Raw genomic sequence first — 13,968 nt, forward strand, 5'->3', positions numbered from 1 at the left:
AAGTTTTGATGCTCTAATTTAAAAGTTGGTCACATAAAAAATATAAATTTTGTGCACATGTTTTAGGAAAAACAAAAAATTTATAAAAAAAAAAAAAAAACAATTTCATTATGGCATAGTATAAAATGAAAAATAATATTATATATAGAGAGCCTCATATAAGAAATTACAATAAACTTTTTCGGATTTTGACAAGTATAAAAAACTATTTATCCAATTGCCTTTTCTGTGATTTATTATTGTTTTTTTTAAAAAAAAAATAGGAAAAGGGTATATTCACCTCTTATTTCGACTAATAGAAAAATATGGATGAAAACGATCAAGAGTTCGATTACCAAAAATGTACATTCACAGTGTAATTCAATAAGTCACTCTCATTAAATAGGGTATGAATATTAGGATACAAAATCGCATCTGGGTTGCCAGACTATTGAAGGAACAACATCAAATAAATGTAAAAATTTCCTCAACTACGAAGAAATTTAAAGTGAAATTTCATCGACTAACAGCAGTTGAGTTGAACTTAGTATCTTACGAATTGTCTGTCATCTCCCTCTCTCTTGCTCTTACTGAATCTGTTGTTGACGCCTTCTACTTTACGCGTTTTCTTCCTGAATTTTGAGGCACTGCTGTCAATGTTAAGGTTCACCTTCGGAGGGTTGGAAAAGCAGAATGAAGCAGCAATACCCTGTATTCACATACACATTTATTTATAAGGTGAGAAAGTATATAGTAACCTTCCTCGAGACACAAATTCTAACAGGGAAAACTTCAAGATGTGATATAATATTTGAGAGTGATTTTAAAACTAGAAAATTGCATTTATAAGCGTATAATTAAATATTAGATTAATTTCAAGTCGATCAAGGTGTGTTATGGAGTGACTTTGAATATGACATAAGCGATTTTAACAATTTTAAAACCATTCCCAAACATGCACTCACTTTCACATGCGCAAAGGCTTGTTTGTTGAACTATTTTAGTTTGCTAAGATTTAGGTAGAAAATGACGTAGCATAAGTGAATTATCTTGATATGCATGCAAGTTGAGATGAGAAAAAATTAGTTAGTACCTGCAGATCAAGGCGGTGGACATTGAAAATATCTTTCATTGAGTGTGAATTGTAAGCTAATATATAGGATCTATAAGCATCCTTAGCCGACTTGTTCAAATAATAATTGCTCCCAACCAGTTTCTCCTGGCATCATTCAAAAAAGTCCAGAATTAGAATCAATGGATGAGTAATAAATATTTCATAATGCATGCCTGTGCTCCAGAAGACAAGGGAATCACCAGATGAGATTGCACGTTGGCCAGTTTCTTATCGCTGAACTCATACTCTTTGACTGGAACTTTTGCTGCCTGCCAATAGAACATGAACCATCAAACTATTAATAAGACGGTAGAACACTATGAAACTATGTATGTTAATCCCTCCTATCAAACAAGCTCCTATATACAGTTAGGTTTAGTTAAGAGAAACTCTGAAATTAGCAAAACTGTATGGAATTCTGAGCTTCGTTTGTTTATGCTTTTTCTCTAATACTAAACCTCTGTGTGAAGAAGATAATTTAAATCCTACGGTGCTTACAATTCAACATAAATTTATAGGGAGAATACCAGACCTTCAGATAGCGAAGAAATTGAAGCTCTTCAGGAATCAAGAAAAGCAGGGCATTTCCTTTGCTACCTTCCCCTCGAGCTGTTCGACCAACTCTGTGAATATATTCCTAAACTCATTGATTTCATACAACATTAAACTCAATTAGTATAGGAATGACCTATTTTTAAAAATATAATATAGGAATTACAACGATACTAAATGAGACGTGAACATAATTAAGGAGCAAGAGGCACCTTGGGTTCATCTGGAGGATCGTATTGCACAATCCAATCCTGAGACATTTGAAATGAGCATAGAGAATCAATGAGAATTACATGGTAAGCTAAACGGCTCTAAGAAATGTAAAACCATTGTTATCCTTAAACTCGGTAAATTTAATATGCAGTTTCTAACAAAAGTAAATCAAGGAAAAAAAAAAAAAGAAGATAACTTACGACAGCAGGTATATCAAGTCCACGTGCAGCAACATCAGTACATAGTAGGATACCAGTCTGGGCCTTGATGAAGGAAAAGAAGGTAGAAGTTCTCTTCTGCTGCTTTTGCTTTCCATGGATATCCATGCATTCGACCTTAATATATCTAAGAAGGTCCGCATGGAATTTCACAGAGTTACAAGATGAGAAGAAGACCATTACTTTCTTAGATAAATTTTTCTTCAAGAAGGAATATAGAAGAATGAATCTCTTAGAGCTGGGGACAACACAATAACCTTGTTGCAACCCCTCATTGGTGACCTACAACAACACATGCAATTAAATCAATCAGAAGCAAGGACTTGCATATTAAATTAACATATATACATAATACAACAGTAGATTATGTTACCTTTGTTCTTCCATCGTCCACATCAATATAAATAGGAGTTGACTGAAATGACAAGCGAACAAGATCTTCCACCTGAACCAAAATCAATCCACATGAACAAAGAAATAGAAATTCATAAACTGATAGCTGTTTGTACATTATGGTACAAGAAAAGAAAACCCAAGGAGAGAAGAAGTATAAAAGTTGAATGCAATGCACAAACCTTTTGTGTTTGGGTTGCTGAGAATAAAGCAGTTTGCCTATTCTGCAAATGACAAATTGAAATACCATCAGATTACAGTATCACACGAGGAAAAGAATATTCCCACCATAATAATAGAACAACTATAGTAGTGACAGTGCATTCCTACCCAAACAAACACAAATTTAACCCCATTTGCAAAGTTACTCCAGAAGATGTGGCAACTTCTAATAACTAATTCTACAGTATTGAAAAAGCTCAATTATCGTAAAAGACACACGACAACAGTCAATTACCTTTGGGAGAAGATTTATAATTTGTTTCATTTCCTCCTCAAAATTGGTTTCCAATATCCTGTCTGCTTCATCGATTATGAGGCACTGCAAAAGGCGTTTAGACAGGAAAGAATTATATGACATGTTATATGATTGAGGATTACATAGAGGAGATTACTAACATAATTCAATGAGTTACTCAAATGCAAATTCAAGTCGTTGAGAATGAAAACAAAAGATTCAGATTATTTGGAGGTCATAAAAACCAACTTAATTAATACATAAGCCCATTATCCATGAAATAGTTTCTCATCCAAAAACCGAGAACATGTGGAGCAGACCACACGTTGGCTGCAACAAGTTCAAAGAGGAAGTCGCTAGCAACAAAATTTCAAAAATGTAATCTTCACATATCATTGCTAAAAATATTTTCCAATATATATAAATAATGGCAAGCAAATGAAAGATAGGCCACATTACCTTCAGATTTTTGAACACAAAATTCTTGGTGTGCTGAAGATGGTCGAGAAGACGACCAGGGGTTGCTATTAATAGATTGACCCCCTTTGTAATACGATCAGCCTCAGCTTGTCGGCTAGAACCACCAGTAACAAGGCCAAGTGTCTGTGAATGATATTTGAGAAGCTCTTTTGCTACTTCATGTGTCTGAATTATTAAAAATGGTAAGTCAGTAATAATATCAAGAGAGCTGATGAGATTGACGGAAGGTTGGAAAAAATGAGAAAATAGTAAGCTCATTCAGCATCAATAACTAAATAATTATAAGAGAAATACGGGTTAGGGGGAATAATCGACCAACCTGCATTGCAAGCTCCCGTGTTGGGCAAATAACTATAACGCCGGTTCCATTACGAGGAGTAAAGCAAATGTGATGTAGCAACTCCACAGCTGGTATAAGAAAAGCAAGAGTTTTCCCGGATCCAGTCCTTGCAGCTCCTAGAATATCTTTCCCAATTAGAGAAGGCGGAATTGCTCTGGCTTGAATCTGCATTCATAATGTCGAGAAAATTTAAGAATATGCAAGTCAATGTATTAGTAAGGTTCAAATCCACAAACATGATACACCATTTATCGTACTAATAAAAACAAAAAACAAAACCAGCTCAAGATTCATTAAAAGAACTCCAACCATTTTCAAGTTTCAACTTACTCCATTAAAAACTATTTATAGATATCATCAAGGTTAATACCATTAGTCCCGCGCTGACATTAAACAAATCCAGCAAACTAAAACTTCTCAAGAATATTTGACAATAAACCCTCTAATCAGAAATCTCACCTGAGTCATATGCTCAAAACCCATGTCTTTAATCGCCCGGAGAGTTTTCTCCGACAATTCAAGCGAATCAAATGAAACGGAACTCATAATTCCTGACCCACCAGTCTTAACCTTATTTTTCTTATCCTCATCCTCCTCATCCTCCTCACCCTCCGCTTCCACGCCATCCTCACCCTCGCCATCATTAACATCATCGTTCCCTTCTTCTTCCAACTCGCCCTTCACCTTTGTTTTCGTCTTCGTCTTCCTCTTCTTCTTCATCTCATTTTTTTTCACTTTCTCCTCCGGTTCATGGCTTCCACCATCTTCTTCTACGCCTTGCATTGAATTTTGAAGTTCCGATTCATCCGTAGCAGTTGAAGGAAGATTTTTCTTGGGTCTCTTCCTCTTGCGCTTTTTGTTCATTGCCTCAACCTCAGATGAGGAGGGAACTTTCTCATCCAATTCTACCATGGCATTAACTTCTTCCAAGTGATGATTGCCGCAACAATTTCGAACAGGAATAATGAAGGAGAAGAGGTTGATACCAAGCAAGTGGGGACTAAGCCGCCCAGCTCTTCTAGGGTTTATCTGCTAAACCCACCGGCGTTACAGAAAGATTCGACGACTTCAACGACTAAACGACGTGAGTCTCAGTTAACCCGCGCTCATATTTGGGCCGACAAGTTGACCCGTTTAAATAAAGAAAATTATGGGCTCTCTGGGCCTTATTGAATCGACAAGTCGACGACTTCTCATCTCAAGCTCTATCAACGTTTAAGTTAATTAATTAATTAACTTAGAATTAAACCAAATTTATTCGTTTAGCTATTTTTACAAAGATCCATTTAAACATTTTTCAAAACAAAAAAAAAAAAAATTATTTTGGCTATGTCTAATTTGAAACTTCAACCAATGTTGTACATCTTATCAAACTTACTGAAATGTCACTTTTTCTAGACAATTTGGCAAGCATGAGATAGATTACATGATTATTAAAAATTAGTGTCTTCAAGACATATAACAATGTAAATGTGATTTGGAACGAGTGACATATGGCAATGAACACTTTTCAAGACATATGACAACATATAGATGGAGTATGGGGGAGTGACACGTGACAATAGATACTAAGCATAATAGACAATTTAGTAATATTTCTAACCATGAATACATTCTAACTATTATTATATGTCTCTATATTTCTAATCAATTGATAGCCACTTGTGTCAGAAAATAAGTATTTAGTGAAAAATCAATGTTAAATATGTAACGTTTGAAATACATGGACTAAAGTTAAACAAAACTTAAATCTTAATGGTAAAATTATAATATATTGAGACTTATAGACTAAATTGAAATTAAACTCAAACTTGAACTAAAAACATAATGTTTTAAAACTTAGAGATCAAATAGAAAATATACTTACACCCAACCCAACTGTCTTGTTTTTTTAGTAAGGCTTTGATTTATGACATAAATATGTTTAGTACGTTTAGATTGACCTTTCCAAGTGTTTATAAACATTTTTTTTACATTTATAAATACTCAAAAGGTCAATTAAAATACAAAGGTGAAATACTCTGTATTCATTTTATTTTAATCTAAAACTTAGTTATCAATTTTAAGATTAATCCTTACGGTTGACTTGAAGTTATTATTATACTTTTTATATAAAAATTGGTAAAACAACAGCAGTTGTTTCCATAAAAAAAATACAAATACAATGTTAATATATTCCCAAAATTCATTGTGGGAAAGTTAATCACACACACACATATATATATATAGTTAACAAAGAATTAAAATTAAAACTAGTTTTGAGATACATCGGAAGTAAATAGAGATATTTGAAGACACATAATAATTTAAACTAAGAACCAATTTGGTGGATTAGACATGTGGGTTGCAACTTGTAACACAACACTTGTAAAGACAAGCGGGGCATGCCAAGGCAAATTGGGAAACATTTAGCCGGACTAGATGGCAAGTCTTCATCACCAGCGTGTGGCACTTTAAACAGACAAATGTCAATTTATATCACCATCCAAACCCACACAAATGAGCTCTAGTTCAACTCATCTTTCTTAGCAATCTCTACGCACTTTAGAAACTAAGATATCAAATTATTATGCCAAATATTGATGACTTACTTGAGTTAAAAGAACTATAATTTTCGTCAATATTAGGTGAGGAAGCCAAATTAACAAACATTTGGAGACTACATGAAACAATCGAAGGTCTATCCGTGTTAGGAAGGATTTTCTTTTTTGCTGGGATATATAATGAGGTGAAAGTCTATATTAATTGGTGCAATGATGGTATAATGAAGCAGGCTAGCCACTATTCTTTTGCAGAATGATTGATTGGATACACAAAGTTTGTAAAGGGAGTGAACAATGTTTTTTAGGGATAATCATAAGCACATTGTTTTCTTTCTTTTTGTTCTCTTTTTTTTTCTTTCTTTTTGTTCTCTTTTTTCACATGTTATAGATCATACTTGTCGAAAAAATTAACATTTAAATGCATTTCAAGATGTATTTATCTTTGTGCATCTCTCTCATCACACACATAAAAATAGTAATAAGACATTTGAAGAAAAAAAGAAGTATAGATAATTTACTACGTGACAAACTATAACTAAAGATACACAACAATAGGCGAGAGTAGGATGCGTCTAAGAATTTCTCTTTCCGTGCTCGTTCTCCCCTTTTCTATAAATATGGGGGGAGAGAGAGAGCTAATCAAAGCCATGAAACCAGGAAGAGAAAAAGAGGCCCCTACAAAGTGGCTACATCGAGCCCACTAGCCCAATCGTCCATGTGAAATTAGATCCGTTTCTTTCGACTAGACCCAGTTTTGGCGATTTATGTTGTTGTAATTTCCTATACTCTGTCTATAATAGAACCAAAGCTTTCCCCCGTGTTCATTGATTAGATTCATGTATCATTGAAACTATGTCCCGTTTGATCTTTCGCTGTAAATATAGGAAATCAATCTATGAAATTATGATGAAGTGATGATCCCAAAACTACGAGAAAAGAATCAAGCCAGAAACTTAAGAGATGTGAAAGTAGAGACTTGGTAATTTGAAGAAGAGTAAAAAGCAGTCAACAAAAGGAGGAAAAGCTCATCAGTGGTGTCAGGGATGCGAGTTGCAATTCCTTAGGATAATTCTTTGCCCTTTTGATGACTTCTATGAACTGGCTTTATTTTAAAAACATATTGAGATTAATTTGAAAAGAAAGAAAAAAGCAATGATTGGAATATCTTAGTCTAAAGCCAATAGATCAAGGGATGAAATTTTGAGGGAAGGTTTTGTGGACATAAGTTGCTAGATGATTGAAACCTCACAAGGAAAGATGAAGGAAGAAGACATGTAACTAATGATCGTTGGTGAATTTATTGAGGAAAGGTTGCGGGTGGAGGAGACATCCTTACCTTAGAGCACCCCACCATTCTGAAAAAGAAGGCAACAGCAAGAATAATCTCTTTTCCTTCTTTACTTATCTTTCAACTTTAATCTCTAATCAAAGCATGACTGCGTTTAGGAGCTTTCACAAAATGCATCTCCATCCAAATAAGTATCTCTCTTATCTCTAGTTCGAAATTTCCTACAAATGGACTTGGTGAAATCCGGTACTTCGTTTAGAAAGAAAAGGAAAGATCTCATAGGTTTAGGATTGATCAAACGCGTCAGATCTCACCAATATCAATCAATCAAATTTTTCTATTAATTCCAAGACAAGGTTCGACAGTCAAAATGAAGGAACTATGGGTAGGATATATCAACCAAAAGAGAGAATGGAAATATGTCTAAATCCTCTTAAATATGGAGAAATTTGGCTTTAAGTCGTTCTGCTCAACGGTCTAATGGTTCGATATGTAGCTCATAAACACACAAAAGTAAGACAAGAAATTGACTCAAATTTACCAGAGCATAAAGCATCCTCATTATGTTGGTTTACAGACAAACAAGCTATGTTAGATCCACATGACATGATTAAATAAGATGATGCAAGTATGGTTAGATCATAGATGTCATTTTTGGAAAGAGAGCAAGAGTGGAAACAAATAGGAAAAGCACTTGCCTGCAATAAGTAATAGCATTGATTTAAATCCCTCTTTCTTTTGCTCCAGTAAACATGTTGTTGATTGGGGAGTCTCTGTTATTGGCAAACAAGAAGGATTTAACCAAAATGCAAAGACAATCATTTGATTGCAACACCCACCTTGTCTTATCAAATATAAAGGACTGAACAAAAAACTATACATATACACCTTCATGGCCCCTCCTCCCATCATGTTATAATGTATTGCCCCCCCACCTACTCTAACAAAATACAATAAACCCACTAACCATTTTCCCAAAAGATCAGAAAGGAAAAAGGAAAATTAAAAACAAAAGTAAGGTTATGGAGAAATGTAGCTAGCTAGGCTCCATCAAGGCTTGACTAAATTCTTTTGCAAATGAGCAAGACCCAGAGCTTTCATGGCTGCACCTTAATTAGACTCTAAGAAGATAGATACTGAGTTCAGGAGTTCCATTGCTATCTGGGTTCATCATGTAGAAAGCTTCAGAATCTCTAGAACCCACAATTCTCTCAAATTTGGCTCTCATGTACATAATTTCATTATCAGAACAGGCTTCAGATTCAGGCGATTCAGCTCCCGCGGATTCGGTTTCCGCTTCATAGTTTCCTGGTAGAACACCCGCACCCATAGAAATTGGCTCCACGGCCTTGAGGATTTTCATCTCTTTAACACCACAATCCTTCCTTGTAGCAAAACCACTCTTCTTTCCATTGCAAAATGTCCTCCAGAGAGGCTGTTCTAGAAGTCTCATTGCTTTCTTTTCTCCTTCTTTCTCTTTATCACATTCCAACGCAATTCGGACTAACCCAGACGCCATTTCTTTAACCAAGCCACTAATAGGCGTCGCAAGTTCTACCAAAAACGCAGGTTCCGAGTTAGGGTCCCTTTGAAATGCGAAGTGAACATGGCCACGCCGAGAGCCGAAAAGGGTTCCGATGACCCGAGAACCCAGTCCTGGTGAAAGGGTCGACCGATTTTTGGCAAAAACCGTGAGAACCGAACGCAACCGCGCAACTGCAACGGCCGGCATCTTCCTCCTTTGTGGTTGGGCTGCGGTATGCGGTCGCTGCGACTGCGGCTCTGGAGAGACGACTCTGTTTTTTTTCTTCACCTCTTCCAGCTCGGCCGGTTCGGAGGAGGGCTTGAGAGTTGGGAGTGGGCATTGATCGTCTTCTTCTTCACTACCTACCTTCTGGGTCCAGTGGAAATGTCTTCTGGAGGAGGAGGAATCCATGACCGTCTTCATATGAAAAGCAAAGAAAGATAGCAGGAAATATTGGAGAAGAGAGTGAGTGAGAGAATATAAAAGAATGAAAGAGATTCTGCGCTCTTCTCTTTAATTTGGTATGTGGGGGCAGTACTCAAAATTCTTTATTTTCTAGGCAGCGCAAGAGAATCCTGACAAAAGAAACACACACTGACCCACCAGCTGACATACGAAATATGGAAGAGAGAGACATAAAAATGGAAAAGAAAGGAATCTGAGGCGACAAAGTGAGTGTTCTTTCACTTTCTTGTGGGTAGTGAGAAGGGATTGGTAGGGATTTTAATTGACCGACCCTTTTACATTTTGACCCAAAAATCTCAGACGAGTAAAATTATGGGAGCCGAGGATCGAGAAAAAGAGTGGAGACAACACTGTTCACAGTGAACATTGGTCGGAAAATGCAACCTCTGAATAATTCTGTGATGTGTCTTATGAAGATGCAAAGTATCATAAGAGATGACGTAATGCTTATCTGATAGTGTTGCTGAAATCTCATGGCCTTTGCTGGTTGTAGAGTATACATTCTACCAACTTCTGTAACTGACACCTCCTAGTTTAATGAGCCACAAGGATGAAGAAAGAGGGAAACTTCAAATTTTTGAAAAAAATATATTAGCCGTTATATGATTTGACCTCCTTAACATAAACTAAATCTTAGTCACCTTTCAACTGCATTATGGCATTGACTCCCCTTTTGATTTATATCGTTCAAAATCTCGTTAGAATGCAGGCGGTGAGGTTATCTGCTCTAACTACTTGCCCTCATGTATTGACAAAGCTGGGAAGCTCAAAAGATAAAATCCACTCAATGGAAAGAGACAAAAACAAGAAAGTAAAAACTTGAGCAAAAATGTACACCAATGAGTTGTAAACCCCCATACCCTTTTTTTATTTCGTTGACCGACCGATGTGAACTCATTGTAATGATGTAGTTGGATCTCAACTGGGGGATGTAACTCAAGCTCGATCAGCGCATTATCTGAAATGCACAAATCAAAAGCAGATTGACTGTGTTAAGCAGAAAACAAACGAGTCAGGGAGTATAAAAGGCAAGAGAATTTATTTATATTAAATATATAATGATGATTTGATACAAAACATTTCAGGAGGGAGACGTACAAGATCAGAAACTGCAAACTGATTTCGTACAGTTTTTTCCAAGTATTTGCATAATCTGTTAAACTCCTTTAGTTAACTCTCTAAATTTTGATCAAGCTCTGGCTCTCAAGTACTAGGAGCAGGGGCTCCACCGATTATTATTGCATGTGCCCTCCTGCAAACATTCTCTGCTGCTCAGGCAATGCTTCTTCCTCTCGGTCCACACAACTGCAATACTGCAGTGCTCCACTTCACCCTCGCAGAACCCTGTTGGAGAAAAATAAAAATAACTAGATCAATAATTGAATGGTTTCTAAAAATTATGGCGGTAGTTTGATTTGATGACTCTGGCAATTTTCATTCTAATCACTATTAAGAGGAGTTACGATTAATATTATCAGAATACTATTCACATGTTTTGTAATTTTGAAAGGAATTACTTCAAATTTTTAAGAAAAATAAAAAAAGAGAGTAACTGTGAAAAGAAATACAGTAATAAAAGAAAATTACTTTTAAAAAGTGACTCCAAGCCCATTTTTACAGATTTTTATTGTTTAAAACAGAAAACCATTTTGAAAACAGTTTCCAAACAATTCCCATGTAATTTTTATATAATATATATTCATTTTCAAAACTCAACTTCTTTTTAAAGGTTATGGCGGTATTTACATTGAAAAGATGCTAAAGTTGAACGGATGGATCTGCACGGAGATTATAGACAGGTATCGACAAAATAGTTAACCACAATCGAAAAAAAACCATAGGTTTGAAACGGTACTGTTCATATGCCAACCATCGAATCATAAAGCATGCCTCACATCTAGATGAAATTGTTTGCAGAATAAACCCATCACTAGTTTTTTCCAAGTGATTTACAAATTTTCTCCAAGGAAGTCTCCCTGTTCCCTAAAACTCTCTCACTTGAATCATGTTTTTCCTGCCTTAAATGTATCATTCTTTAAAAAAATTGAAAAGATGTTGCTCGTTCTAAAACTACTCTTTGATGAAATCAAAAGTACCAAAAACTATTATTAGATCCTCTTCATTGAAGTAGTACTTACAAATTACAACAACAATAATGATCAAGCCGTAGAAAACTGTTTTTTGAAAACACTCTCCACACATGTCCTGAAGCCTATGGGTCACAGAAAAGGCCTCGAATTAGTATTAAGAAAGAAAAGTAGGGTGAGAAAACTATATCAGGAGAAAAGAAACAAAGAAATTGCAAAAGTGAACAAATTAAGCAACTCCAAAAAATATTCCTCGTGCTTGTCTTCAAAATAAGTTTAAGGCAAATATTCCATAGAAATATCTTGCTGAGTGTTTTACGAAATAACTTTACCATTTCCAGAGTAACAGAACAAGGAGATCTACAGTATCTTCGGACGTAGACCAGTAATTACCAAGAGACCGAAAATGTGAAAATTATATAGGATTTCATCTCACAACCAACCAATGACAAGAAAATTAGTCTATCTATCTTTAAAGAGTAAGATGTCCCTTATTTTTTTCCAATATATGCAAGATGCTCGACAAATCCATATACGAAAAAAACTGAGAATAGAGAGGGGGAGAACAATTTAGACGTAGTATAATTTAGCAAATTACAACACTGCACACACAAACAAAAGAAGAAAGAAAAGAAGAGAATGAGTTCTAGCAGCTCTCTCGTCCTCTAATCTTTCTTTCTTTGACGATTTTGGTCATGGTTCTGATTTAATAGAAGAAGAACATATTGCATCACCCATAATATATAATTTTAATCCCAAACTAAGATTATGAACATGAATTGGCAAAAAGAAAGGGGAGCTAATTGTCACAATCGCAACTCTCGTGACACTAATCACACCAAACACCAAACTGCAAGTGCTATTAACTGGTAATAGAATCAATCAATCTTGTAATATAGATGATAGAATCACTTCAGCTCAAAATTTATTTCTCGTGTTACTTTTTCAACTAAAAGCATTCTATCACAATTCTAGAATCCGGAAAAAAAAATCAAGAAATCTTAATCACACTACAATCCAAGAAAGAGAAAGCATCTACAGTGTGAGTTAATTCGTTGATCAACCGTAGACAGCGCATTAACAACTCCAATTCCAATGATCAACAAAAGATATCCTTCATGTTACCGATTTCAATCAATAAACCAAAACTAAGTAGACGAATTGAGAACTCCAGGAAAAAAAAAGAAAATCTAAAAATAATCAGCATTCACCATTGTAAATCGTAGAGTGATTACAGTACCTTTGAGCATCCTCTCCTCTCTGAAAACTTTCTCACGGTGTGCACTGCAGTGTCCATCATTTCTACAGCAATCGAGCATCAACAAACTTCCAACTGAGAAGCCTTACAAAACCAATACATTTCTGAATCAAGAACACAACAAATAATCACAAGTCCAGAACAGAACAAAAGCAGAAGTCGGATAAACGATCGCGCTCACCATAGGTTACTGAATCGAATCGGAAAGAACAAAGTACAGAGACCCGGCGGATTGAACAAGTCACTGTTGATTTGGCGCCAAGGAAAGGCCTTACTGAAGTCCGTTCTATCACGCGCCAACTAGACGCGTCGGAACAAGCTGATCGTTAGAGAACCTCCAACTTTTGGGCTTTGAATCGAATTGGGCCGTGAGCTGTGGGCCGTGGTCTGTCCGCTCGAACTTTTTCTCATGTGTCGTTAGGTTGGTTTAACCTTCGCCTCCCATGAACAACCGAAACAACCGATACATATACGTACTCAAGGACAAGAGGTTCTAGATTCATCTTCCTTATTTGTAGTTATATTATTTTTGAATTACGAAGATAGCAAATAATTGGTTAAATTATAAGTTTTTCTAAAAAAAAACTACATATAGGTTAGCGATCGATGATATATTCAATAAATAAAGTAAAATTGAAAACTCAAATGTCAAATAGAATTAATAGTTTAATTTATATAGATTACTTCTCTAAACTATAATTAGTTAATATTTAATACAAACCTAAAGGTTTAAAAAATAAAACGTGTAATTCAAAGTCTAAATAACAAAGACATTCAACCATGGAAAGACTTTTAAAACTAAAGTACACATAATAATTCAAAGTGTAGATATAACAAGAGATTCAACCATGAAAAGACTTTGAAGGGTAAAAGTAAACCTAAAATGAAGAATGGAGTGCAAAAGTGGGGTCCGAGTAAGTGTGAGAAAAGCATAATTATTTGATTTTCGTGCCACGCTTTTAGCTTGTGGCTATTATATATACACTATGATTATCCACAAACCCTAAACTTTATATTATAAATTATTGATCATATGATATACTATTCATCAAACAC

General features: G+C 35.4%; 2 protein-coding genes across 3 annotated transcripts; both read right to left on the reverse strand.

The window, feature by feature from the left end:
* Positions 1-356: 356 nt before the first annotated feature.
* Positions 357-4,849, reverse strand: LOC103495709 (DEAD-box ATP-dependent RNA helicase 51). The gene is made up of 12 exons (XM_008457372.3): positions 4,206-4,849; positions 3,726-3,911; positions 3,386-3,571; positions 2,927-3,010; positions 2,652-2,693; positions 2,450-2,521; positions 2,059-2,358; positions 1,858-1,896; positions 1,626-1,730; positions 1,294-1,362; positions 1,073-1,198; positions 357-688 (listed from the first exon to the last, which is right to left on the reverse strand). The coding sequence occupies exons 1-12, from the start codon at positions 4,656-4,658 to the stop codon at positions 524-526; spliced, it is 1,827 nt and encodes a 608-aa protein (XP_008455594.2). The 5' UTR covers positions 4,659-4,849; the 3' UTR covers positions 357-523.
* A 3,524-nt stretch (positions 4,850-8,373) lies between these two features.
* Positions 8,374-13,150, reverse strand: LOC107992009 (protein MIZU-KUSSEI 1-like). Of its 2 annotated transcripts, XM_051080226.1 has the most exons (7): positions 13,094-13,150; positions 12,895-12,996; positions 11,706-11,779; positions 10,666-10,911; positions 10,428-10,525; positions 10,209-10,324; positions 8,374-10,096 (listed from the first exon to the last, which is right to left on the reverse strand). In XM_051080226.1, exon 7 carries the CDS (start codon positions 9,523-9,525, stop codon positions 8,692-8,694), a length of 834 nt encoding a protein of 277 aa, XP_050936183.1. In that variant the 5' UTR covers positions 9,526-10,096; positions 10,209-10,324; positions 10,428-10,525; positions 10,666-10,911; positions 11,706-11,779; positions 12,895-12,996; positions 13,094-13,150; the 3' UTR covers positions 8,374-8,691. The 2 variants fall into 2 exon arrangements, with proteins under 2 accessions (XP_050936183.1, XP_050936184.1); XM_051080227.1 differs by lacking the exon at positions 11,706-11,779 and having other exon boundaries at positions 13,094-13,149.
* Positions 13,151-13,968: the final 818 nt, after the last annotated feature.

The sequence above is a fragment of the Cucumis melo genome, chromosome 12 (genome assembly GCF_025177605.1).
Source record: "Cucumis melo cultivar AY chromosome 12, USDA_Cmelo_AY_1.0, whole genome shotgun sequence".
NCBI lineage: Eukaryota > Viridiplantae > Streptophyta > Magnoliopsida > Cucurbitales > Cucurbitaceae > Cucumis > Cucumis melo.

Coding starts and splice junctions, on each gene's coding strand:
- LOC103495709 (XM_008457372.3), bottom strand. CDS start 4,658: ATGGTAGAATTGGATGAGAAAGTTCCCTCCTCATCTGAGGTTGAGGCA. Junction 3,011..3,385: donor TTGTGTTCAAAAATCTGAAG/GTAATGTGGCCT, acceptor CGCCTTTTGCAG/TGCCTCATAATCGATGAAGC. Junction 2,694..2,926: donor TTATAAATCTTCTCCCAAAG/GTAATTGACTGT, acceptor TGTCATTTGCAG/AATAGGCAAACTGCTTTATT.
- LOC107992009 (XM_051080226.1), bottom strand. CDS start 9,525: ATGAAGACGGTCATGGATTCCTCCTCCTCCAGAAGACATTTCCACTGG.